Genomic DNA, 27,548 nt, shown 5'->3' with positions numbered 1-27,548 from the left:
ATGAGCACATACACTTGATTCATGTGTTCATTTAGTTCATTAATCAGAGAAACTGTGTCCACTGAGAGAGAAACTCTTAGTCCTGAAACACATCTGAGCTCTGTCTCCTCAAGTCACACTGGTGCTGCTTCTGGTTCTGATGCCACAGGATCTTCATCACTCAATCTTTGTCTCAGTGACATGAAAGAATGATGTTGGTACCAGCTCAGGTCCACTGAGGAGCTCAGACTGAAAGTGGTCCTGAACTCTGAGCCTCCTTTTCTGTGAAGTTTGTGGCTCCTTTCCAGTTGAGAGACAGTTTCCACAAACCAGGCCTGTAGTGAAGCTGCACAGGCTGCCTCTTCTGCCTGCTGACTGTTTAAATCCTTTACACCGACTGTTTGTGAGTTCACACCTGGACAAGTTAAATGTACATACATGTGGTTATTGAACAAAGATTTCTGCATCACCAGACTAAAATGAATCACAGCACACAAACTGAGTCTCACACACAGCTGAGCTTGTTGTTCACCACATAATAACTACGAGGTGTAACTGTTGAGTCACTGACTGAACCAGCTGACAGAACCGGTTCAGTACAGAACCACAGAATATGAGCTGCTGAGTGAGTAGAAGAGGAAACAGAAGATAATGTGACATGACACTGATCTGAAATGATGAGTTATGATGAGTGATAATAACAACATGAGTCATTAAACATCAGCACAGATTTTAACTCACTCTGACTAAATATTCATGAAATGTTAAAGACAATAAATCACTTTTAGTGCTATTGAGTTATGTTTTATAAGATTATATAATATTACTAGAATTATAAGTTATTGTAATAATAATGTGACACTTAATGTGCTGGTTATCTCTGCTGTTGTTGTTGTGACTCTGATATATTATTATAAAACACGTTCCTGCATCTAGAAAGACACAAACAAAACAACAGCTGCTGAACCTTTACACAGTATCAGCAGCTCAGTTTAATGTCACTTGGTGCTTTATAACTTATTTCTTGTCAGTCAGTCTGCAGCTGTTGTAGTTGTTTGATTTGATGTTTGATGATGAATCTAAATGATAAAACATGAACAAACCTGCAGGTTTAAATAAAAATAAATGATGACGCTCTTCTTCCTTTTTGAGCTGCTGTTGAATACAACAGAAGAATTATAACAGATGTGATGATCAGTTTTCTGTTCTGGCAGCTTGAGACTGTTGATCAAATACACTCAGTGGACACTTTATTAGTTTCACCTGTACAATCTATTGATGAGATCAGATTCAATACATCTTTATTTACACTGAGTAAATTAACAAGACAAAGAAATTCAGTTTAACGTCCAACCAGAGGTGTAAAAAGCAGCTGTGAGCAGCTTGTGTACATACAGTATGTTCAGGTGTAATAAAGGGAATAAACTGTGAGGGATGAAGACACTAAGATATAAACAGTGTGAACACGTGCAGCAGCACAGAAGGCAAAATATACAATGCAGGTATCAGAGCAAAGTAACGTCAGTGAGACGTTATATAGAGAATAAACAGCTGGAGGTTTGATATGAATACAGTGTTCACACTATAGATCACATATATACAGTATGTACAGCAGCATAAATATGTTTATGTATATATTGTAATGTAATACAGCAGCTCTGCCACTAATTCTGTTTTTATGAACTTTATAATGTTCAGTTTGTGTCGACTTTGTCTGAAATGTGTAAATGAAAGTGTGTTTTTATTACTGAGGTCACAGTTAAAGGTGGTGTTGTACTGAACTACATCACACTGAGAGGTGTTTCTGTTTTTTTGTCCTCCCTGTTTACAAACATGACGGGTCAGAATATTAGAAACACGTCTGAATATAATACAGTCCAGTTCAACACGTCACTAACTACGAGCTCAGTGATAAAGATTTTATTTCATTAACACCTCGATGACAGTGTCGACAAAAAGTTCAGGAGCTGCTGTAAAGTCTTCACTGTTGATGTGTTTCTGTCATGATGTGAGTCAGAAAAAGTGTTTTAGTCATAAATAGTTACAAACTCTTTGTAGAAGTTAAATGTGTCTGAAATATGATCCTCTGCTGAATAATGCTGGGAGCTGTAACTGAGCCTCATCATGCTTTTTATTACAGATGTGATGAACAAAAAACATCCCAATATTACATTTCTGATGCTGTAATTAAATCTAATGTCATCTTTTGTTTCTGTCATGTTCACAGGTGCAGCTTCAAAACCGTCTGTCACAACAGTTAAAACAGATGATGGGACGGTGCTGCAGTGTGAAGTCCTTGGTGCTTCTCCAAAACCTAAAGTCGAGTGGCAGGACAGTTCTGGAAACATCCTTCCTGTTAAAGATGTGAAGGTCACAGAAAGAGGAGACAGCTACGACATCGTCCTTCAAGCTGCTTTGACCAAGACCGACAACTTTCGCTGTGTCGTCACACAGGAGGAAATCGGACATAAGATTTATGCTGAGACCTATGTGCCTCTTGATGGTGAGATCATTCTAAGCAGTGTATTAACACTTCAATCATTTTAATTCTTGTTGGTTTATAAGTTTTCAGTCTTCAGGATGTTGAGGTCAGTCTGATCTTCACCCACAAACTCAGTAACAGATTTATAAATGGCTGCTGCAGCCTGATCCTGACACTCTGTCACATTTAACTTCCAAAAGAAAAATGTTGTTAAATTGAAGAATTATTATTTCACCAAAACACACTGAAGTTTTTATTAGTTTCAAGTTTCAAGTTTTTATTGTCAATTTCTCCACATGTAGCAGACATACAGAGGAATCGAAAAGACGTTTCTCACTGTCCCACAGTGAGAGAAATAAAGTGCACAAGCACAACAAGATGAAGACATTTCCTAACACTAAAGTATGAATAAGGTGCACGACAGAAATAAAGACATTTACTAACATTAAATAGACAATAAAATATATAAAAAAACTACTATGTTCCTGTATGTACAGTATGTCCAGTTTCTGTATGATATGTAGTGCAAAAGAAGGCAGTCAGTAAACAGCAAAAAGTTTCTGTGTGATGTATTTGTAATAATGCAAAAGACAGTCAGTCTGAAGGTTCAGGGTTCAGAGGCCAGAGGTTTTGGGGAGAGTGGGAGAGAGTTCAGCTTCCTGACAGCCTGGTGGATGAAGCTGTTTGTGAGTCTGGTGGATGAAGCTGGTTGTGAGTCTGGTGGATGAAGCTGTTTGTGAGTCTGGTGGATGAAGCTGGTTGTGAGTCTGGTGGATGAAGCTGTTTGTGAGTCTGGTGGATGAAGCTGGTTGTGAGTCTGGTGGATGAAGCTGTTTGTGGGTCTGGTGGATGAAGCTGTTTGTGAGTCTGGTGGATGAAGCTGGTTGTGAGTCTGGTGGATGAAGCTGGTTGTGAGTCTGGTGGATGAAGCTGTTTGTGAGTCTGGTGGATGAAGCTGGTTGTGAGTCTGGTGGATGAAGCTGTTTGTGGGTCTGGTGGATGAAGCTGGTTGTGAGTCTGGTGGATGAAGCTGGTTGTGAGTCTGGTGGATGAAGCTGTTTGTGAGTCTGGTGGATGAAGCTGTTTGTGGGTCTGGTGGATGAAGCTGGTTGTGAGTCTGGTGGATGAAGCTGGTTGTGAGTCTGGTGGATGAAGCTGGTTGTGAGTCTGGTGGATGAAGCTGGTTGTGAGTCTGGTGGATGAAGCTGGTTGTGAGTCTGGTGGATGAAGCTGGTTGTGAGTCTGGTGGATGAAGCTGGTTGTGAGTCTGGTGGATGAAGCTGGTTGTGAGTCTGGTGGATGAAGCTGTTTGTGAGTCTGGTGGATGAAGCTGTTTGTGAGTCTGGTGGATGAAGCTGGTTGTGAGTCTGGTGGATGAAGCTGGTTGTGAGTCTGGTGGATGAAGCTGGTTGTGAGTCTGGTGGATGAAGCTGTTTGTGAGTCTGGTGGATGAAGCTGGTTGTGAGTCTGGTGGATGAAGCTGGTTGTGAGTCTGGTGGATGAAGCACGGAGGCTCCGGTATCTTCTCCCAGAGGGCAGGAGGCTGAACAGACTGTGCGGGGCGGCTGGCGTCGCTTTGCGGGTGAGGCGGGTGGTGTATGTGTCTTGCAGGGAGGTGAGTGGGGCACCAGTGATCTCTCCAGCTGTGTTCACTATGCGCTGCAGGGCTTTTTGTTGCAGTCAGTGCAGCTCCCGCCCCACACAGTGATACAGCTCGTCAGGATGCTCTCAATGGTGCCCCGGTAAAATGTGCACATGATGGACGGAGGAGCTCTCGCTCGCTTGAGTTTGCGGAGGAAGTGGAGGCGCCGCTGCGCTTTCTTCACCAGTGATGCAGTGTTGGTGGTCCAGGAGAGGTCCTCACTGCAGGCCCGGTTCTAGACTGACTTGATTGGGGGCAGTAAGAAATGTTGATGGTCACCAAATGCTACTGTGTTGATGCCATAGGGACGATTGTTGTTTGTGTTTGATGTATGTAGTCTGTCTACCAGCCTGTGGTACCGACCCAAACGTAGGCATCGCCGATTGGCCGTGATTTCATCGATAAAGCGCTATTGACTAATTTTTTTTAGATTCACGGAATTAACAAAGTCTGTGGCCAATAAATACTTGATTTCAGTTTACTAATAGATTGTGACAAGTATAATTTGAAGACAATGTCACCAGACAGGCCCAGCAACAGCAGAGTGAAGCCGTCAGAGAGGCCGTCACTGTGAGCTCTGTTTAGATTAGAGAGATTAGAGAGAGACTTTATTAATCCCAATGACAAACTGCAGCGTTACAGCAGCCGAGTTACACATGAATCACACAACAAACACCATGAAGACGCTCAGACAGGAAGAGAAGAGTTTACTCACTGATGACTTTATTATTTTATTTCTCAACTACAAACTGAACTCAGACTGAAAACTAGGAGCAAACTTTAACTCTACATATAATTATATTTTATGAGTTTAGATCAAAGTAACTAGTAACTTTATCTGTCTGATTAATGTAGTGGAGTAAAAAGTACAATATTACCTCTGAAATGTAGTGAAGTAGAAGTATAAAGTTACATAAATTAGAGTACAATTATAAGCTCAGTACTTGAGTACTTGTACCCGTCTGTCTCTGAATGTTTGTTAATCTGAGTTGTTGTCAGAGACTCAAACAAAAGCTTTTAAACACTTAATGTTTCATATTTTAAAACACATTTTTTCTCTGACTTCAGTGAAATAAAAAATCAGACAACAAATCTCATGTGATGTCAATTCAAGATAATTTTTAGTGAGTCGTGATCTTTTTTTATCAACTTAAAGCTTTTTAAACTTAAAACAGTCGCGATCATCGACTGTATAAAATATAGTCGAAGCCTTCAGGTGTGAAAGTGCCTTAAACCTGCAGTCTTTCTCCCGACCAGCAGGGGGCGACTCCACTGGGCTCAGAAAGAGGTGTGATTGTGTGGAAGCTGCTTCTCACCTGATTTATTCCCTCAGTAAACAGTCTCCTGATGAGTTCATGGCCTCAGTCTCTAGTTTCAAGTCTTCTTCAACTCAACATGATGTTCATTTAGTCAGTTATGGTCCCAGTGACAGTAAAATAGATGAAGAAGCAGGGTGTGATTTAGGGCCTGAAAACCTTCATTCATGCTGAAACCCATGTGCCTCTTAATGGTGACATCATTCTGAGTGTTCAATCATTTTAAAAAGACTTTGTCGTCCTGATTTTTACCTTCAATAATGAAATTGCTCATTTAGAAACTGTATTTTGTGTTAACTCAGGTTGTCTCTGCCTCATATTTGATTCTGTTTGAACATCTGAAACAATTAAATGTGACAAATATACAAACATGGAATAAATCAGGAAGGAGTCAGATACTTCTTCATGACACTGAACATAAAGGCTGTGGAGCTGCAGTTTTTACTGGACGATGTAAACTTGTAATTATAACCGTTGTGTTGCAGTGAAGGTCCAACATGACAAACAGCTTCCTGGTACTTTATTCATTAACTGCAGCAGAGTTGGTTAATTACAAGATGAATTAACTTAAAATCCAGCATTAAGTTTTGACTTAAAGTGAAAATAAGATGAAAACATGAGATGAACTGTAACACTGTGGTTTATACATCTGAGCAGGAGTCTTCCTCTTCTGTCTGAGCCTGAAACCAGGAGTGAAGAAATGTTCAGCGCCTCCAACATTTACTGATGTTTGACTGTGACTGAGAATCAGAGTCTTCATGACACAGTTTGTCCACTAGAGGGCAGCACCAGGCTCATTTTACACTGTAAAAAGTCCTTCTCATTACATATAGTCACACTTTTTATTAATCAGATCTAAAGGATCCTCTGAATTTTAAAAATGTTGAAAATGTTTCAAACTGAGTGAAAACTTCAGTCTTCTACTGAGACTCAACTTCCATAATCTACAGACTGTGTGTTGATCTGCTCCCATCAGGCCCAATAACTGTGGAGCCGACCAGCACCAAGAAGCTCACAGTGATTTTAACCTTCATGTTTCTGGACAGTAGTCAGTGGTGGAAGAAGTACTCGGATACTTTACTGAAGTGAAAGAAGCAAAACACAAAGTAAAAATACTCTGTTACAAGTAAAAGTCCAACTGAGTAAAAGTGTAAAAGTATCAGTAAAAGTATTGTGAAGAAGTTTTATATTTTATCAGATGATCCTGTGTTTTTACTGTCAGATCAAAGTGATGGACTGTAACTGAGTCCATTTATTTCTTCACTGCTGGGACCAGAACCAGAAGCAGCCTCTGAGCTGTGGAGCCCAGCAGGAGGAAACTGGACCTGAGATCAGAGCGAACATCACTGTTCCTGCTCACATTCATCCCAGTGGAGTTTTCATGTGAAACAAGTTCAGATTTCAGGAGCAGACTCACCTTTAGTTGTTCTGTGTGAGCTGTGAGGTCCAGTCTGCTGTTTATCATCTGCACTGACCTTCTGACTGATGCACTCACTTTGTATCTGTTTCAGGGTCGTCTGCTGGATGGATTGTTGGTTTTGTAGTTGTCAGCCTCCTTTTCATTGGTTCTGTTGTTGCTGGTGTTGTAGTTGTGCTTTACTTCAAGAATCACATCAAACAAATTCGTGCAGAAGGTAAGATTAATTATTGTATCAACATATTAATGATGAACAGACAACACAAACTAAACACGAACTAATTCTTTATATGTATCTGATGTTCAGAGTCTTGACAGTTGTTTTATCCTCTCTGACATTAATCATTCTGTGTGTATTAACACTCAGAGTAGGATCAAGACATTTGGGATTTTCTTGAGTATAACTTTGTTTTGTTTCCTGCTGATCCAGGTTCAGCACCAGTCACAACCAACGGACAAAGAGACACTGCACTGGGAACCCTAATTGATAAAAAATAGTCAGCACCACTTGGAGTCTGAGACCATGCTGGATGACAGTGAGGACATTTTGTCTGGTCACTTATTTCAGTTGGAGAAGTAAAACCTGGTTTTAACATTTAAATGAATCTGAGGTTCAGGTTAGGATCGGGGTTGCGTTAAAGCAGAGAGTTGTGATGGCACAAGGAAGGTTGTTTGGGTGACGATGTGCATGTAGCTCGTTCTGCCTTCATCACTATGTCCCATTACCACGGCAACAGTCTCTCCCTGAACCGTCCTCATGTCCTGAACCTCATCCAGATCATAGACAGTAAGATCACAGCATGTCTGCTCGATGATCTACAGAGCTAACTCACAGTTAATATACAAAATATACACATATACAGTCCTCGCCTTTATCTCACAGCACTCAGTCACAAAAAGTGTCCAAGTCAAGTGTAGGACCCAGAATCCTGTCAAAGTAAAAAGGCATCAGTCCGACTCACTTCCTGAAACCAACAAACCAACTGTCACATCCACTTCAAGCAGTGATTGGCCAAAACAGGAAGTCTGCAGGGTTTGAACTTCTCTCTCAAGCTGTATTTTAAGTCTTCTTTCACTTCTCGTGTACGACAGAGAGCAACTTCCAGGAAAGATTGTATGAACGTAGTCGTTGACGAGGTCGTTGTTGAGGACAAAGACGAGCTCTTTCACTCTGTTCTATGTTGCTTTTATTCTTTTATTTTTATATTCTGATTATCTGATGCGTCTCCAGCAGCTGGTCAGTTAATCACAGGGTCGGTGGTTCGATCCCCGGCTCCTCCCGTCCACATGTCCAAGTGTCCTCGAGCAACAGGCTGAAGCCCAAACTGCTCCCGATGGTCAGACCAGCACCTTGTATGGTAGCTCACTGCCATCGGTGAGTGAGTGAGTGAGTGAGCGAGTGAGTGAGTGAGTGTGTGAGTGAGTGAGTGAGTGAATGGATGAATGAGGGCAGCAGTGCTGTATAAATGGCGTCTATTGACCAAATATTATCAGACTGCTTGTAGCGCTTAAAGCTCCTGACTGAGCTCCACATGTGCTTTAAAACCATCAGACTTCACTGAACTAAAGCTGCTGTTAACACTGTCAGTCAGTGTGAACACTTTGTAGCTGCAAGTAAATATAATGTGACTTTTATATTTGTTGCCATTATTTGGGACGAGCCTGTATTGGTTCTTTATTATGTTTCCAGGTGCTCAGGCAGTCTGTCAGGTCCAGTTACACACTGATGTTTCTGTTGTTCACTGATGATGCACTTGTAGTGTTTCATGTCACTTCAGGCAGCGCTTCATCATTTCTATACAAACGTTTGAATAAAACATGAAAAATGTCAAAACTGTGTGTTGTGACTGTTTCTGATGTTTCTGTGTTCAAACTGTGATCAAAGGAATAAAAGTGATTTTAATTTATGGGTGTGATTCTGAGATGATCTGTGTTTTACAGCAGCTGTCAGGACACCAAAGAGACAACAGAGCAGATAAATCCTCTTTAAAACAAGGTTTCTAGAGACAGTTTACCTCACTGACAGCTTCATGAATGGAGATTACAGCTGAATGTAAAGAAATCCTCATGTCTGTGTAATGAGGCCTGAGTCTGTGAGGAGACAACATGATCCAGACCTGCTGACGGCTGAAGCTCAAATAATGTCCCAGATTAACAAAATTCACCTGCAGATATTTGTTATTAATGGAGTCAAAGTCAGAAGTTGTCAGAACAATAAAAACTCTAGTGAAGTACAGACACCTGAAAAATCTACTCAAGTACAGTAACAAAGTATTTGTACTTCGTTACTTCCCTCCTCTCAGTGGCCAACACCCAGACAAAATGCGATGGCAGCTGCAGGCCTGGTGATGGCGCTTTTATTCTGAAATATTAGTACCGGAAGTGCCACAGCTTCAGGCTGAGGAGCAGAAACAGGTTGTGATGAACCAGTCAGGGTGTTGAGGAGTGTGTGAAGCTCCGTCATATAGAGATTTACGAGAGCATAATTGGTACGAATGCTTCAAAGTGGCTGGAACTGTGGGAAGTCAACAGCCAAGGCGAGGGACCCTTTGCTGTTAAAACCCTGTTGGGGTGGGTTGTTAGTGGCACATGTGAGGACTGGAAAGGCGACCTTGATGATGACTGCTGTCATTTTGCCACTTTAAACAGAACAACTGTCAAGTCACTTGAGCAGCTGTTGAAGAAGCAGTAGGAACATGATTTCAATGAGAGAGTTGATGAGGACCAAGAAGAAATATGAAGAGAGGAGGCAAAATTCATTGAAATTATGGAGCAATCTGTGAAGTTGCAAGATGGACATTACGGTTTGTAGCTGCCATTCAGAAACCAAGAAGTGGAGAAAAACAAAACAAGAAAACAAAAGTGGAAAAAAAAGTGGAGCGAACCAAAATGTAATCTTGCAACAGGGAACATTATTTTGATCTCAGATGCCACCAGAAATTCCTGGATGATTGGGAAAGTAATCAAAACTTTCCCTGACAAAACAGGCATCATCAGATCTGTTCAAATTCAAATAAAGACGAATATTATTGAGAGACCAGTGACAAAACTGTGTCTGTTGGTAGAAAAGGGTGAACTTTCTGTATGACATTGTTATGTTAACCAGAGTTAACAAAAGTTTATTGTTGTGGTTCTACATTTTGAAAATGATTTCATTTATTTGACTGTTTTGAGTTTTACCTTTATGCTTCCATGTGTGTACATAATTGTAATTGTTATGTCTTGTACGGTGTGTCAGCTGTTCCCTCTTTACCTGAACTGTCACACCTCGTGTACCTGGAGGTGATAAGATTTGGCTCATTTACCTGGAGGTGTTAAGATTTGGCTTGTTTACCTGGAGGTGATAAGATTTGGCTCGTTTACCTGGAGGTGGTAAGATTTGGCTGCATTCAGGCTGCAGAGGAGGGGTTGTGATGGTGAGAGGCTCCAGCTCTAACCTGCACCTGAAGTCACTGTTTTCTTTCTAATCAGACCTGACTGTTGCAACACATCAGCGATTACGTGACTCATATTTCCGAGGAAAATGTGGGTGAGGTGTCTGAATGTGTTTGTTTGTATTTTTCAATGAAAAGCTGAAAGGCAAGGCAAGTTTATTTGTATAGCACAATTCAGACACAAGGCAACTCAAAGTGCTTTACAGGCAGTTACAGTAAAAGCATTTTAAAAAAACATTAAAACAAGTTAAGAGATAGGAAAGTAGGCTAAAATAAAATAAAAGTTACAGTGCTGTTCAAAACCTAAAAAGCAATTAAAAAACATTAAAACAAAACATTAAAACAAGTTAAGAAATAGGAAAGTAGGCTAAAATAGAATAGGTTTCCTACGCCAGCTTCCTGGTTTTTGCTGGATTTACCTCCCATTGTTCTACTTGTCACTCGTCCCAATAGGCCGTGTGTGTGTGGGTGAGTGTGAGTCAGTTCCTGTTTGAGAAGGCTGCTATATTCCCAGAAACTCGTCTCCTGCAAACATTACCTCGTGGTTTCACTGTAAGAAGATAAGGATTGAAAGTAAACCAATAAAAAAGTATCTATTTTATTGTAATGGTTCTCATAAATGCTGCTCAGTGGTTCCAACATGCTCATGCCTGCCCACTGTGGGAAGGTGTGTGTTAACTGAGGGCAGTGTGGGCAGAGGTAAAGAGCAGTTTTGCCCTTTGGAGTCTCACTGTTGGTTTTACCACCTCTCCTTTCCAGCTCCTTTCAAAACAACTACAGTAAAGCCACTCCTAAAGAAATCCGCTCTAGACTCGGCTGACATCCGAAACTACAGACCTGTATCTCTTCTCTCATTTCTCTCTAAAACCCTGGAACGTGCCGTCTACAACCTACTGTCCTCCTACCTTTCGCAAAACGACCTCCTTGACCCCAATCAGTCAGGCTTCAGGACTGCTCACTCCACTGAGACGGCCCTCCTCACAGTGACTGAGTTGCTCCGGGCCGCCAGAGCCTTGTCCCACTCGTCAGTCCTCATCCTCCTCGACTTATCCTCTGCGTTTGACAAAGTCAACCACCAAATCCTCCTCTCCACTTTGGCCAAACTTGGCATCGCTGACTCTGCTTCAACCTGGCTCGCATCATACCCGACAGAACGAACCTTTCAGGTCATGTGGAATGGCTCCTTGTCCAAACCCTGCTCCCTGGAAACTGGTGTCCCTCAAGGCTCAGTACTAGGACCGCTTCTGTTTTCACTATACACTAGATCACTCGGCTTTGCAATCGCATCACATGGATTCTCTTACCACTGTTATGCTGACGACACCCAGCTGTTCCTCTCCTTTCCCCCATCCTCCAACACCCACGTTGCCACGCGCATCTCAGAATGTCTGGCAGACATCTCCGCTTGGACAACTGCCCATCATCTCAAGCTCAACCTTAGTAAAACTGAACCCCTCTTCATCCCGGGGGAAAGACTGCCCTTACTTGGACCTGTCAGTCACTGTTGAGGACGTCACGGTATCGCCTTCATTGACTGCGAGGAACCTGGGTGTAATCCTCGACGATGGACTATCCTGCACCCCCAACATCACCACGGTGGCCCGATCCTGCAGATTTGCCCTCTACAACATCTGCAGGATCCAGTCTTTCCTCACAAAGGAAGCGACGCAACTCCTGGTTCAATGGCTGGTCATCTCCCGCCTCGACTACTGCAACCCGCTCTTGTCTGGACTCCCAGGCTCTGCGACTAAACCGTTGCAACGTATCCAGAATGCTGCAGCGCGACTTGTTTTCAATCTACCCAAACTCTACCATGTGACCCCCCTCCTCCGCTGTGACCTCCACTGGCTTCCTGTTGTGGCCCGCATCAGATTCAAGACCATGGTGCTGGCCTTCAAGGCCGTCAACCGAACTGCACCCATCTACTTCCAAACACTGATCAGACCACACGCCCCTGCGCGAGCACTTCACTCTACTACAACAGCTGGCTGGCTGGTACCGCCATCGCCAAGAGCAAACAAAGACCGCCCAGCGAAATCCCGACTCTTCTCTGTTCTGGCACCTCAGTGGTGGAACGAACTCCCGACCAATGTCAGGACAGCCATCTTTCGCAAAAGACTCAAGACTCACTTGTTCAGACTTCACCTCGACACCGCATAGCATGACATGACTCCCTCCCCACCCCCCAATCCCCCCCCAAAAAAAAGCAAAAAAAACCCAAACATCATATGCACTTGTATGTTCCTAACTCTAGCACTTACATCGTAGCACTTATGAAAGGTATCCTTGATAAATAGCAGCTACTTTGCTCAGAAGAGGGCTTAAATATTCTTTCTATCTTTTCTACTTTATCAACGGTGATATGTTGTGTTTTCTTTCTTGTGACAAATGTACGCGTCTGCTAAATGCCCTAAATGTAAATGTAAATGCAAATGTATCAACATTTTGTGTCAATATGTTCAACTGAACTGAGTTTAAACACACAGTATTAACTTCTGCCGCGAGGAATCTCTCAATCTAACCAGTGAGATAAAGACTTAGTTTGACGGTGTTGTGAAGCAGCGTGGGAACTTGGGAGTTGTTGTCTTCCCTGTTGAACAGCCTCCACATAGTGCTGCAGGAATGAGTCTTTAAACCCAGAAATAAGTTTTGTTATTAATCATAATGATGCATTTTTGCATGTTTCGTCCCCTCTTCTCAAAGTCAGTGGGCTTTTGGTTAAATACCTGAAACATCGTCTGTGGTTAACACATGAGCTCAAGAGATTTGTATGTTTTGTTCCACAACATAAAATACATCAGTGAAGCTCCAGAAATGTTTTGTGGACTATGAAACTTCGCCTGACTTTACATCAGCATGAGGGAGGAGATGATGACTGAGTTTCTGTTTTGTTTAAGTGAACTGGTCCTTTAACTGTATTTCCAACAAATTCACACATAATTTGCTGGTATGCATGAGTCATAGTGTAAATATATGGTGATGACGCTTTTGCCGTTTTATTGTGAAGGATTGTACCGGAAGTGTTGCAGCTCTCACTGCCTGCAGGCTGAGAAACAGAAACAGGTTGTGATGAACCAGTCAGGGTGTTGAGGAGTGTGTGAAGCTCCGTCATATAGAGACACCATCAGTGTGGTGAAGTCCTCAGAGGACATCACAACTATGGAGCTTCTTCCTCTCGTGTGTCTCTGTCTGCTGAGCTGCTCTGGAGAAACGTCTGCTGCTGGAGACGGTAAGAAAACTGATCATCACTCACTGACAGTCTTTAATTCTCACTTTGTTTCATCTGAGCAGCGGAACAATGCGGAAACATGCGGGATGTTCATCAGCTGCTTCCTGCTTTAGTGCGTACAAGACACCTGCTCAGCGCGCTGTGACGTCACATGTACCCTGATCATCAGCACACATTGGTAGTATTGATCGGATCGTTTACAGGAGAATTACAGCTGGATGATGCTGAGTTTTAATCTCGAAATGCTCTGTAATGATGTCGTCATCACTGCTGTGTGTGCGCGCGTGTGTGTGTGCGTGTGCGTGTGCGTCGTCTCCATCCTGCAGCAGACACTCACAGGTTTCTGTTGAGGTGATGTTGCGTCATCACTAATGTGTGTGTGTGTGTGTGTGTGTGTGTGTGTGTGAATTCTGACTTTCTGTCTGAACTCGAGTCGATTATAAAAATAATTGATGATTAATATAATAGTTATAGAAGTAATCGATGAAGCGTAGCAGCTCGAGTTTATTCAGTTAGTGTGTGGTCGGGCGGATGTGGTGGGTGGAGCAGTGTGCGTGCGTGCGTGCGTGTATTTTGTGTACGTGTACGTGTGTGTGTGTGTGTGCGTCATGTGAAGCTTTAATCTGATGTCCTTTAGAAAGTACAGTGAACATATTTGAATTACAAAGTTAAAAACAACCTGTGTGTTGCAGCTGAGGAACAGGATAGTTTGGTGGTTAGTTGTGTCTTTGAATCCAGTCCAATAAATCAAGATCTGACATGAATAAAACTACAACTTCTCCTGGTGTTTTAAAGCTGAAGAGTTTCCAGCTCAATACATTTTGTAACATTCAAACACAAGGCTCAATAACAAAAACCTAATAAACTATACTGTACAGCTTAAAGCTACTGTCTGAGAAATATTTGAAAAACTATCCCCCCCCCACACACACACACCCTCCAGCAACAAGCCGGCAGAAACCAAATATAGCGTCAGCTTTGAATGCAGAGTAATGATGTCGGATTCATAGGGAAAATTACAACAATGCACGTTGAAACTAACATAAATCTTGTAAGTCATTACAATGTCCACAGCTCAGCTCCACAGCCAAGCTAGCATAACGTCATTAGCATCATTAGCACCATGACCGCAACACAAACGTGCCCTTAAACCGTAATCACTCATCGTAATGCCTGTATGATAATCCATCATCCTGATTTAGCAAAGGCTTCGTTGAAAACAAACGGACAAGACCGGGAGGAGGGTCAGCAGAACAGCTGAGTAGTGACCGGGAGGAGGTTTTTATGGAGAAATAAATCCAGACAGGATGAATGAAACCCCAACGTGAAGCGGAGGGTTTCATTTACTTTTCACTTGCTGCTTCATTTAGCTGCCACGAGCAAATAAATAGGCTGATTTGGTGTGATAGCAATGTTAGCTTGCAATGCTAACATAGAAGCTAACGTCTCCGTCGAACAAGTAAACAAGTGTTGACAATACTGCAGAGACAGAAATTGTTTCGGTGGCGTCTAATAACAGAAACAAACTAACGGCAGCTTTCACAGTCATGAGCATCAGCATGAACGTTATCTGTGTCACAACATCCACAATAAAGACGAAAGATTACCTGTTCAACAGAAACGCCGCTGTATCAGCATCGCTTTTCAGGTCCAGATCTTCACAGAGCTTTCGCCACCGTTCAAACGATGACCCGATGTTTACTCGGGTTTGAGCCTTCTTTATGTCACATCTCCGCTTTGTGTCTGCCTTTTCAGTGACAGACTTGCGTTTTCTTTCAGCCTTTGCCGGTGGAGCAAGCAGAGGCCACTTGCTACTGTCGCTCTACTTTCCCTCATAGTTTCAAATGCGGAAGTGGGTCGGGACGAGTCGTGACCAGGAGCAGGAGAGTGAGCGAGGGGATTGGATGGGAAAATTGACCAATAGGAGCCATTTGGACCAGATGGCTCCTATTGGTCAATTTCTTTTCAGTTTTGCAGTCGCTAGAGAAAATGGATTTATTTGGTTCCTTTTACTCTTCACATTGTGTAGGTCGCACTATTGGGCCATAACCACCATCTAAATAATGTTAATAATAATGATCAATCTATCAAATCGTAGACCACATCTTTAAATATACTTAAAATATGTCAGTACAAGCACGACACAACCAAAACTATTATGTTAGAGGAAACAGGTGTTGAGTTATTGTTGTGGTGTGTAAAGTTGTTATCTGACTTTGTTTCCTGATGACTCTGCATGTTAACATACTGAGTAACACATGTTTTTATCTTCCAGGTGTCAAAGTGGTCGTGAAAGAAGATGATGATGCTGTTTTACCCTGTTCGCTCAGCACCAAGGAGGACATCACAAGACAGACCTTTGACTGGAGGAAAGATGAAAGTCAGAAGGATGTGTTCTTTTATAATTCAGGCATTCATTCCGATAACAGCAACATAGGTCAAGATGAGCAGTTCAAAGGTCGAGTCTCACATTTTCAAGATCAACTGAAGAACGGCGACGCCTCCATAAAGATAATAAAAACAAAGATGGCGGACAGCGGGATCTACAGCTGCATTTTTCCAAATCTTCAGCCGAGACAAACATTCATCATTGAGCTTGTTGTTGGTGAGTGCTTTCATTAAACAGTTAAAGATGTCCGCTCATTTACTGCTGCGACTGGTTCAAGAGTCCCAGATGGACTTTTGTTGTGGTCAGAATACACATCTGGCAGGGCCTCGAGCCCACAGAGCTGCAGCCACATCTGGAGAGATGACCTCTGTATCAAACATGCAGATATCAGAGACACGCTGCAGATTATGTCTCTGTACAATGAAATTTCAGCCGTCTATAGTAGATGAAACATGACTTTTACACAGTATTACCTGTCTGTTTCAAAACAATCTAACATGTGTTTGTTTTTCCTTTCAGATCAAGTCTTAAGAGACAGAACAGGTGAAAACATCCCAGGTGAGTCCTGATTCTGATGACGTCACTCTCCAGCTCTCATTGATAGAAAATGGCTGTCATCAGCTCCACAGGCCTCAGTATCATTCAACACACTCACATCTGTTGAGCTGAACCTCTGTGTGTCATTCTGCTGTGTTACACATCTGGAGACAACAACATCTGTTCAGTTTGTGTCAGTGTTAAAGATTTACACTAAAAACTGCCTTTATATTATATTTATAATGACAGTCAATAGAAACTGTAAATATTGTGCTTTGATCATCTCAGTGACAAAAACACATTCAAAGTTATAAACACTCAATATTCCAGTTTATCAGGTAACACAGATAAAACTCACCAGTCTCATTAAACAGACCAGGAATTAATCTTCATGAAGGTTTTAATGATCAGATTGTGTTGAAACTGTTCAGAGATGTTGATTCAGTCTTATTGTCAGTTTGGAGACTGTAGTTTGTGTTTCTGTTAAACTGCATTGTCTGTGTAGTGTGTTGAGATACTGAGAGGTGTTTCTAATATTTAGTCCAGCCTCGTTTGACAGAATTAAACTATGAAAATATATAAAAACACACAAGTTTAATGTGTCACAACCTTCTGTTGGCTTTCAAGCAGAATTTCAATAAATTCTATGGCTAATTTCCATTCAGGCATCTTAATTAAAATATTTCTTACTGACATGATTGAGACCCATTGACACATCAGGTGTGTTTACCTTTGACCATTCAGTCTTTAATTTTTTTATAATACAGTTTTTTAATTGTAGCTCAAACTGAAGGAAGTTGAAAATATTTGAAAAGTGCTGAACTATGTTAATGAGGCTGATATTGTGCTTTTCTATTGTTCTGTTCCTTGTTTTTCTCTGCACACTGTACAGATAATCCCAATAATTTTTATAATACAATTATCCTTTTAAATATGTTGTTTCTATGATGTTCACAGGTGCAGCTCCAGAGCCAAATATCAAGACACTTGATGTAACAAATGACTGGGCGCTGCTGCAGTGTGAAGCTCATGGTGATCCACTTCCTACAGTAGAGTGGAAGGACAGTGATAATAACGATCTTAATGCTGAGAAGCCTCAAATCTCAGAAAGAGGAGGTCGTTCATACATCACTGTCAACATTACTGTGACCAAGACTGACAACTATCGCTGTGTAGCTACGCAGGAGACGATCAGCCATCAGATTGCTACTGTGACCGCTGTGCGCTTGACAGGTCAGTGGCGTTTTAGTCTTCAAAGAATTTGAATTGTCCTATAATGAGTTCAGACTGAACACACAGGTAATCAGGTCAAAGTCTGTTCATGTTGAAATTGTTTCAAACTGAAGAAACTCTGAGACTTAAAATAGAAAAAGCAGATAAAAGTGTTCTGGATGGAAATAAGAAGAAGAAGTGGAGTTCATGTTTGTGCTGCTGAAACATTCACTGTAAAAACTCTCCAGCTGTTAAATTAACTGGAATAAAATCAACTTTTGTGTTCAGTCTGAATTCACCTTTAAGGATCATTTACATCATTCATTATTTTCTTCATGTTGGATATGACGACGTACAACTGTGATGATACATGACTACAATATGAGCACATACACTTGATTCATGTGTTCATTTAGTTCATTAATCAGAGAAACTGTGTCCACTGAGAGAGAAACTCTTAGTCCTGAAACATATATTGTAATTTAATACAGCAGCTCTGCCACTAACTCTGTTTTTATGAACTTTATAATGTTCAGTTTGTGTCGACTTTGTCTGAAATGTGTAAATGAAAGTGTGTTTATTACTGAGGTCACAGTTAAAAATCCGTGAACCCTTCGTTTTTTCGTTTCAAAACCAAATTAAAAAAACGGAAAAACAAGTTTGTTTTTCTGTTTTTCTCTTTTAAACCCAGAACGAAAAAACAGGAAAAACAGAATAACACAAAACCACATTTTGTGCCTGTTATTCTGTTTTAAAACAAAAACAGAATAACATGAAAATTAAGTTTTTGATTTTTATTGTTTTGTTATTTTGATATTCTGAAATTTCGGGGAATGTTGGGAGATGTTTGCGGAGTCAGAGGCGCCGGAAGTGAGCGGGAAAGTTGAGATCGCAGACTCTCCAGGCAGAATGAATGACTGCACTTCAGCCTTATGCAGAGAAGAATAGAAGAAAGAGAAAAGTATATTCAAATATATTATATTGTAATTTATTCCCATAAACGCTGCTCAGAGTAATCACAGGCTCTTCTGCCATCAGAGCCGGGGTCTCTCTCTCTCTTGCGCCCTGCACACAGTCAGTAGCAGCTTCTCTCTGTTAGCATCACATCAGATACCACGGGACCTGCACACAGCTTTAGCCACAGGCTAGTTAGCTGTTAGCCACAGGCTAGTTAGCTGTTAGCCACAGGCTAGTTAGCTGTTAGCCACAGGCTAGTTAGCTGTTAGCTGCCTGCTAGCAGCTGTTAGCCTGCCTGCTAGCAGCTGTTAGCCACAGGCTAGTTAGCTGTTAGCCACAGGCTAGTTAGCTGTTAGCTGCCTGCTAGCAGCTGTTAGCCTGCCTGCTAGCAGCTGTTAGCCTGCCTGCTAGCAGCTGCTAGTAGTAGCATCGTCCCACCGGCAGCTGCTGCAGTTTGTCTCTGTCCCGCTCCGCCGCATGGGACCTCACTGTGGGAACTAGTTGCAGCTTCTATGAAAAAAACGAAGCAGGACTTCTCGATGTCTTTTCGGGTGTTTACTGATGAAAAAGACGATCACAGTTCAATAAAAACGACGACTAACAGTAAAACAATCTCTGACTTCCAACGTTTTCCAACCGACTGTTTCTTCTTCTACGGTTCGAACTTTAACCTCCTCTCAGCTGACGTTAAACAGACCGAGCGCCCCCTTGTGGTCTAAATGTGTAACATCTCATACTGAACTCAACTGAAATCATGTGTGGAAATAACTTTACTTTTACTCTGTATTTTAATATTATCTATCTGATATATTTAAGCTATCTGAATGTAAATCATGAAATAGAATCCATAAATAAATAATGATTTCTAAATAAATAATAATGAACAAAGGATACAACACTCACAGCTGCAGGCTCCGGACCGGCTCTGAAGCGGGTTTCAACTCTCAACCCTTTAAACAACACACGTTAGTGATTTAAAATTTAAAATGTACAATGCCAATAACATTGTAGCTTCACATTTAAACAGAAAACATTGTAGTGACTGGAGCAGCACCAGCTACAGTCAGTGAGGGCGAGGTGGCGCAATGACTCATGGGAGTGTGATGTCAGACACTCATGAGGCTGTTATTGTTCAGATATGTGTCGTTTTATTACTTTCTGTACATGTTCTGAGTGTTGTGGTTGTGTCCTGTTGTGTTCTAAGGATGTGTGTGTTAAATTAACATAAATATAAGTTTTACATTGCGCCACCATGGCCGAACAGGATATAGCGGGTAATGACATTCATCAAATGTTCATGTGTAAAGTCCCTGTCTAATGTTTGACAAACCCGTGTGGTGGTGATCTGCCTCTTTGGTGACATCGTCTTTATATTATGCTTGTCACGACCTTTTATTACGTTGAAATCAGACATTTATTAGTCTTTGCTATTTCCGTCAATCTAAAAAAAAAATTAGTCAATATCGCTTTATCGATGAAATCACAGCTGACCGGCGATGTTTACGTTTGGGTCGGTACCACAGGCTGGTGGACAGACTACACACATCAGACACTAACAACACTAATCCCTATGGCATCAACACAGTAGCATCTGGTGACCATCAACATTTCTTACTGACCCCAATCAAGACAGTCTAGAACCGGGCCTGAATACAGTCATGACCTAGTCCGTCCTGAGCCTCCAAAATAAAGTGTGAGACATGTCTGCATGGTGCAGCTACAGCTGCTGACAGTGCAGCTGACAGATGTGCAGCCATATATATTTTCCTCATCGCTACCTGAGGCCTATACAGGTAAAAATAAATGTGATAGTATGAAAACATTAGCCTACATATTGTTGTAAATATTTTTCTCTGACAACAGATTAATAATTATAGTAATAGGTTACAATAACAAATGCTTTTATTTTGAAATAGAAATGTGTTGTGTTGTCTTCCGGTAGTGTAGCGGACGTTAAGTGCTACAAAGGATCTTCTGGTTGCCTGGTAACGGATCGGACCTCCTCGTCTCTTTTATTTCGCCTCTGTTGTTTTCCTCCTTGTAGCTGTTCAGTATCACGTGTTTTAATCAGTAATGATCACATTCAGGCTTCAGGCTGAGCCGCGACTCCCCGGACAAAGACACAGTTTGTCATTGCAGAGACGCTTCATCTCCAGACCAGTTCCCTTCACTTCCTGCGCCTCTGACTCCCAAACATCTCCCAACATTCCCCGAATTATCAGAACATCAAAATAACAAAACAATAAAAATCAAAAACTTAATTTTCATGTTATTCTGTTTTTGTTTTAAAACAGAATAACAGGCACAAAATGTGGTTTTGTGTTGTTCTGTTTGTCCTGTTTTTTCGTTCTGGGTTTAAAAGAGAAAAACAAACTGTCACGGGTATGGTGAGGACCCAAAAGCAGCACAGGCAGACAGGATATCAGTCGGTAATAACTTTTATTTATCACCGGAGTCTTAAACAGTTTATACAGTGATGGGGAGAAAAGTCTTGGCTCACAGTGATCTGCGAGATCAGTGAAGGAGTGAGTCTGGCGTCGCTGACTGAAAGCAAAGCTGGCAACAGGTGGATTACCTAGCAGGCAGACAGGTCCAGTGGTGGGCTGTGTAGCCGCAGAGCCGAGCAGGTGTGTAACCAGGAGGGGATAGGCGAAACTCGTGGTCGAAGACAGAAGGCTGAGGTAATATCCAGGAGATCGGGCAGGCAGGATAGTCAGAGGCAAGCAGGGTCGGAACCGGGAGATCAGGCAGAAAATCGCTGGAGAGTCTGGTGCAGGCATCTAGAACAATCTGGCAATGAGTGAGAGTGGAGCTGGAGCTTAAATGCAGCCAGAGCAGAGCAGGGAGCACAGGTGAGTGGAGTTGGCTTGATGAGAGGGGTGTGTCTGATTGGCAGATTGAAGCAGGCAGGTGCAGAGTGGTGAGGCAGAGCTGAACTGTGACACAAACTTGTTTTTCCGTTTTTTAAATTTGGTTTTGAAACGAAAAAACGAAAGAACGTTGGTTAAACGGATTATTAAAGGTGGTGTTGTACTGAACTACATCACACTGAGAGGTGTTTCTGTTTTTTTGTCCTCCCTGTTTACAAACATGATGGGTCAGAATATTAGAAACACGTCTGAATATAATACAGTCCAGTTCAACACGTCACTAACTACGAGCTCAGTGATAAAGATTTTATTTCATTAACACCTCGATGACAGTGTCGACACAAACTGAACATTAATTCATCATAAAAGTGAAGTTAAAGTCAGAACAGTTGTGTTGGAACAGACAACAGTTATGATATATCACCATGTGAGAATATCAAATATCTAAGACAATATATAGTCTCACATCATGACAACAGTATATATTGTATATGTTGCTCAGCCCTGCTTTAGATTGTACAGGTGTTCCTATTAAAGTGGCCACACCCGAGCCCTGTTAACAGAAGGGGACAAGCTTTTAATGACCCTGTGTTTCACATTTCAAAGCACATTTTCTTTATTACTTTAATGTAAATAGACAACAAAGTTCACATGATGTCCTTTAATGTTTTTTTTAAGCCCAACAAATGTGTAAAAGTTCAGGAGCTGCTGTAAAGTCTTCACTGTTGATGTGTTTCTGTCATGATGTGAGTCAGAAAAAGTGTTTTAGTTGTAAATAGTTACAAACTCTTTGTAGAAGTTAAACGTGTCTGAAATATGATCCTCTGTTGAATAATGCTGGGAGCTGTAACTGAGCCTCATCATGCTTTTTATTACTTTTTGGTTTCTTGTGTTTTTCTTTAATCTTAAACTCTCTTAAGCTCTAATCAACAAGCAGAGATGTGATGAACAAAACACATCCCAATATTACATTTCTGATGCTGAAATTAAATCTAATGTCATCTTTTCTTTCTATCATGTTCACAGGTGCAGCATCAAAGCCGTCTGTCACAATACTTGACCAAACAAAGGACTGGTCTCTGCTGCAGTGTGAAGTTGTTGGTGCTTCTCCAAATCCTAAAGTTGAGTGGAGGGACAGTTCTGGAAACATCCTTCCTGCTGTGAAACCAAAAGTCAGGGAAAGAGGAGACAGCTACGACATCGTCCTCCAAACTACTGTGACCAAGACCGACAACTTCAGCTGTGTCGTCACTCAGGAGGCAATCAACCATCGAACTGATGCTTACATTTATGTGCACATGAGTGGTCAGTGGCATTTTAATCTTTCATATAATATTAGTTTTCAAAAATTAAGTGAAAGTGTGAAAAGAAAAATAATCATGTAATTGAAAAAATGATAGTTCCACGTTACAACAGTGCAGCTCTCAGACTGGGACAAACCAGGAGACACACAGTGAACTAAACAACACAGTGACTTATTTACAACAAAGACACAAACAGCTGGAGGAGTGAGTGCAGTCAGTAGTGCAGCAGTGGATGAGTGAAGATGTGCTGTGTGGATGTTGAGCTGTAAAAACAAACCAAAGGAAACCAAAAGCCCCGACACAAAGATGTGTGAGCAGATGTTCTGAAGGATTTCTATACATGGAGCACATCAGGCCCAGGTGTGTCCCCTGCTGCTGATGAAGCTCCCAACAGGTCTGCAGCCCTGGAGACAGAAAGCACAGCAACAGCAGAGTGAAGCCGTCAGAGAGGCGTCACTGTGAGCTCTGTTCAGATTAGAGAGATTAGAGAGAGACTTTATTAATCCCAATGACAAACTGCAGCGTTACAGCAGCCGAGTTACACATGAATCACACAACAAACACCATGAAGACACTCAGACAGGAAGAGAAGAGTTTACTCACTGATGACTTTATTATTTTATTTCTCAACTACAAACTGAACTCAGACTGAAAACTAGGAGCAAACTTTAACTCTACATAAATTATATTTTATGAGTTTAGATCAAAGTAACTAGTAACTTTATCTGTCTGATTAATGTAGTGGAGTAAAAAGTACAATATTACCTCTGAAATATAGTGAAGTAGAAGTATAAAGTTGCATAAATTAGAGTACAATTATAAGCTCAGTACTTGAGTACTTGTACCCGTCTGTCTCTGAATGTTTGTTAATCTGAGTTGTTGTCAGAGACTCAAACAAAAGCTTTTAAACACTTAATGTTTCATATTTTAAAACACATTTTTTCTCTGACTTTAGTGAAATAAAAAATATATCAGACAACAAATCTCATGTGATGTCAATTCAAGATAATTTTTTAGTGAGTTGTGATCTTTTTTTTATCAACTTAAAGCTTTTTAAACTTAAAACAGTCCCGATCATCGACTGTATAAAATATAGTCGAAGCCTTCAGGTGTGAAAGTGCCTTAAACCTGCAGTCTTTCTACCGACCAGCAGGGGGCGACTCCACTGGGCTCAGAAAGAGGTGTGATTGTGTGGAAGCTGCTTCTCACCTGATTTATTCCCTCAGTAAACAGTCTCCTGATGAGTTCATGGCCTCAGTCTCTAGTTTCAAGTCTTCTTCAACTCAACATGATGTTCATTTAGTCAGTTATGGTCCCAGTGACAGTAAAATAGATGAAGAAGCAGGGTGTGATTTAGGGCCTGAACACCTTCATTCATGCTGAAACCCATGTGCCTCTTAATGGTGACATCATTCTTAGTGTTCAATGATTTAAAAAAGACTTTGTCGTCCTGGTTTTTACCTTCAATAATTAAATTGATCATTTAGAAACTGTATTTTGTGTTAACTCAGGTTGTCTCTGCCTCATATTTGATTCTGTTTGAACATCTGAAACAATTAAATGTGACAAATATACAAACATGGAATAAATCAGGAAGGAGTCAGATACTTCTTCATGACACTGAACATAAAGGCTGTGGAGCTGCAGTTTTTACTGGACGATGTAAACTTGTAATTATAACCGTTGTGCTGCAGTGAAGGTCCAACATGACAAACAGCTTCCTGGTACTTTATTCATTAACTGCAGCAGAGTTGGTTAATTACAAGATGAATTAACTTAAAATCCAGCATTAAGTTTTGACTTAAAGTGAAAATAAGATGAAAACATGAGATGAACTGTAACACTGTGGTTTATACATCTGAGCAGGAGTCTTCCTCTTCTGTCTGAGCCTGAAACCAGGAGTGAAGAAATGTTCAGCACCTCCAACATTTACTGATGTTTGACTGTGACTGAGAATCAGAGTCTTCATGACACAGTTTGTCCACTAGAGGGCAGCACCAGGCTCATTTTACACTGTAAAAAGTCCCTCTCATTACATATAGTCACACTTTTTATTAATCAGATCTAAAGGATCCTCATCAGATTTTAAAAATGTTAAAAATGTTTCAAACTGAGTGAAAACTTCAGTCTTCTACTGAGACTCAACTTCAATAATCTACAGACTGTGTGTTGATCTGCTCCCATCAGGCCCAATAACTGTGGAGCCGACCAGCACCAAGAAGCTCACAGTGATTTTAACCTTCATGTTTCTGGACAGTAGTCAGTGGTGGAAGAAGTACTCGGATACTTTACTGCAGTGAAAGTAGCAGAAACACAAAGTAAAAATACTCTGTTACAAGTAAAAGTCCACTTGAGTAAAAGTGTAAAAGTATCAGTAAAAGTATTGTGAAGAAGTTTTATATTTTATCAGATGATCCTGTGTTTTTACTGTCAGATCAAAGTGATGGACTGTAACTAAGTCCATTTATTTCTTCACTGCTGGGACCAGAACCAGAAGCAGCCTCTGAGCTGTGGAGCCCAGCAGGAGGAAACTGGACCTGAGATCAGAGCTCACATCACTGTTCCTGCTCACATTCATCCCAGTGGAGTTTTCATGTGAAACAAGTTCAGATTTCAGGAGCAGACTCACCTTTAGTTGTTCTGTGTGAGCTGTGAGGTCCAGTCTGCTGTTTATCATCTGCACTGACGTTCTGACTGATGCACTCACTTTCTATCTGTTTCAGGGTCGTCTGCTGGATTGGTTATTGCTCTTGTAGCTGTCAGCCTCCTTTTAGTTGTTGTTGGTGTTGTTGCTGTAGTTGCTGTTGTGCTTTACCGCAAGATTCGCAACAAGCTAAATCGTGCAGAAGGTAAGATTAAACATTGAATCGACATGTTAATTATAAACAGACAACACAACTCATTCTTTATCTGTATCTCATGTTCAGAGTCTTGACAGTTGTTTTATCTCTGACATGAATCGTTCTGTTGATATTTACACTCAAGACATTTGGGATTTTCTTGAATGTAACTTTGTTTTCCTTCCTGCAGACGAGGAGAAGCGAGAGCCTCAATCTGAACCCAACTCATCGACCTCGTTGAAAGAATCCAGCTGATCCAGAAATGTAACTCTCTTTGCATGTGCTGTGAAGTTTGCTGCTGCTGTATGTGTGAGTTGTAACAGTTAAACATTATAAGAACCAGTTTGAGTTTCAGACGATGCTGGATGATGGTGAGGATGTTCTGACTGGTTGTTTCAGGCAGTTTGAGGGTTAAGACCTGTTTTAAAGTCAGTTTAAAGGGTTGAGATGCAGCAAAGTGAAAATGAAGGTTGTTTGCACTTTCATGCAGAAGACAGAGATTTGGACTGAGGTGATCATTACTTTGCATTTCTTTTAACGAGTTTTGGGCGTGTCAGTCAGACACAAGGGCGTAACCATGGTAACAACATCGGGGAGGGTCCATATGAGAGTAATTATGTAAAAATGTACTTTCCACAATTCTGTGATAATTATGAATGAAAATTAACACATTCAGAACATATTTTTATTTCATTTTTATTATGTTATTATTGTGTTGAGTATATTTGTAAAGAACAGTGTTCAGCAGTAACACTTACCTGATACGTTTGATTCACCTCCACTGACTGACCACATTAAAAAACCTGTCGGTTTTGTCTCAGGAGTTGTTAAAGTAGTTTAATTTTGTTTTGTTTATTGTTTTATTTAACATGCACCTTAATATACATCACTATCAGCCCTCCACAATAAGAGCTGGTCCTCATGCAGCACAGTGACGTGTACCTGTAACAGGAGAGAGCAGGTGGCCTTTAATGCTGACAGAGCTGATTATTAATGAATCGTTCTGTTCAGTGAGAATTAAATGAAAAGTTTGTGTTGAATTCTGATATTTGGTGAGATTCAGTTCCACTCTTGTGAAGCTTTAAGAGAAAAAATGACCAAACAAACTTTGACTCTGTTATTAATGTTGTTGAGGACAAAGACGAGCTCTTTCACTCTGTTCTATGTTGCTTTTATTCTTTTATTTTTATACTCTGATTATCTGATGCGTCTCTAGTTGGTCAGACCAGCACCTTGTATGGTAGCTCACTGCCATCGGTGTGAGTGAGTGAGTGAGTGAGTGAGTGAGTGAGTGAGTGAGTGAATGGATGAATGAGGGCAGCAGTGCTGTATAAATGCCGTCTATTGACCAAATATTATCAGACTGCTTGTAGCGCTTAAAGCTCCTGACTGAGCTCCACATGTGCTTTAAAACCATCAGACTTCACTGAACTAAAGCTGCTGTTAACACTGTCAGTCAGTGTGAACACTTTGTAGCTACAAGTAAATATAATGTGACTTTTATATGTGTTGCCATTATTTGGGACGAGCCTGTGTTGGTTCTTTATTATGTTTCCAGGTGCTCAGGCAGTCTGTCAGGTCCAGTTACACACTGATGTTTCTGTTGTTCACTGATGATGCACTTGTAGTGTTTCATGTCACTTCAGGCAGCGCTTCATCATTTCTGTACAAACGTTTGAATAAAACATGAAAAATGTCAAAACTGTGTGTTGTGACTGTTTCTGATGTTTCTGTGTTCAAACTGTGATCAAAGAAATAAAAGTGATTTTAATTTCAGAAGATTTCAACAGATAAATTTGACAAATAATTCATTGATCCTGTTTGAATTGTGTCATGAATCTCACATATGTTTTTCAGTTTAAAAGATAATTTTCCAAGTCAATAAAGTTTCAGTTTGTCATTAAACTAATTAAATATCATATATATATATCAATAATCTA

General features: G+C 41.0%; 1 protein-coding gene and 2 long non-coding RNA genes across 3 annotated transcripts; all 3 read left to right on the top strand.

The window, feature by feature from the left end:
* The first annotated feature begins 6,583 nt into the window (after positions 1-6,583).
* On the top strand, positions 6,584-8,670 carry LOC140997870 (uncharacterized). The gene is made up of 2 exons (XR_012179395.1): positions 6,584-7,053; positions 7,267-8,670. It is a non-coding gene; the product is annotated as an uncharacterized lncRNA (long non-coding RNA).
* A 4,507-nt stretch (positions 8,671-13,177) lies between these two features.
* Positions 13,178-20,541, top strand: LOC140997573 (CD276 antigen homolog). The gene is made up of 5 exons (XM_073467519.1): positions 13,178-13,499; positions 15,775-16,104; positions 16,408-16,446; positions 17,383-17,658; positions 20,537-20,541. The coding sequence occupies exons 1-5, from the start codon at positions 13,430-13,432 to the stop codon at positions 20,539-20,541; spliced, it is 720 nt and encodes a 239-aa protein (XP_073323620.1). The 5' UTR covers positions 13,178-13,429.
* Positions 20,542-25,555: 5,014 nt separating this feature from the next.
* Positions 25,556-26,648, top strand: LOC140997877 (uncharacterized). The gene is made up of 2 exons (XR_012179401.1): positions 25,556-25,617; positions 25,799-26,648. It is a non-coding gene; the product is annotated as an uncharacterized lncRNA (long non-coding RNA).
* The last annotated feature ends 900 nt before the right edge of the window (positions 26,649-27,548 follow it).

This window comes from Pagrus major, chromosome 6 (assembly GCF_040436345.1).
Source record: "Pagrus major chromosome 6, Pma_NU_1.0".
Taxonomy (NCBI): Eukaryota; Metazoa; Chordata; class Actinopteri; order Spariformes; family Sparidae; genus Pagrus; species Pagrus major.
Note: the sequence above shows the minus strand (reverse complement) of the source record. Positions and strands in the feature narration are given on the sequence as shown.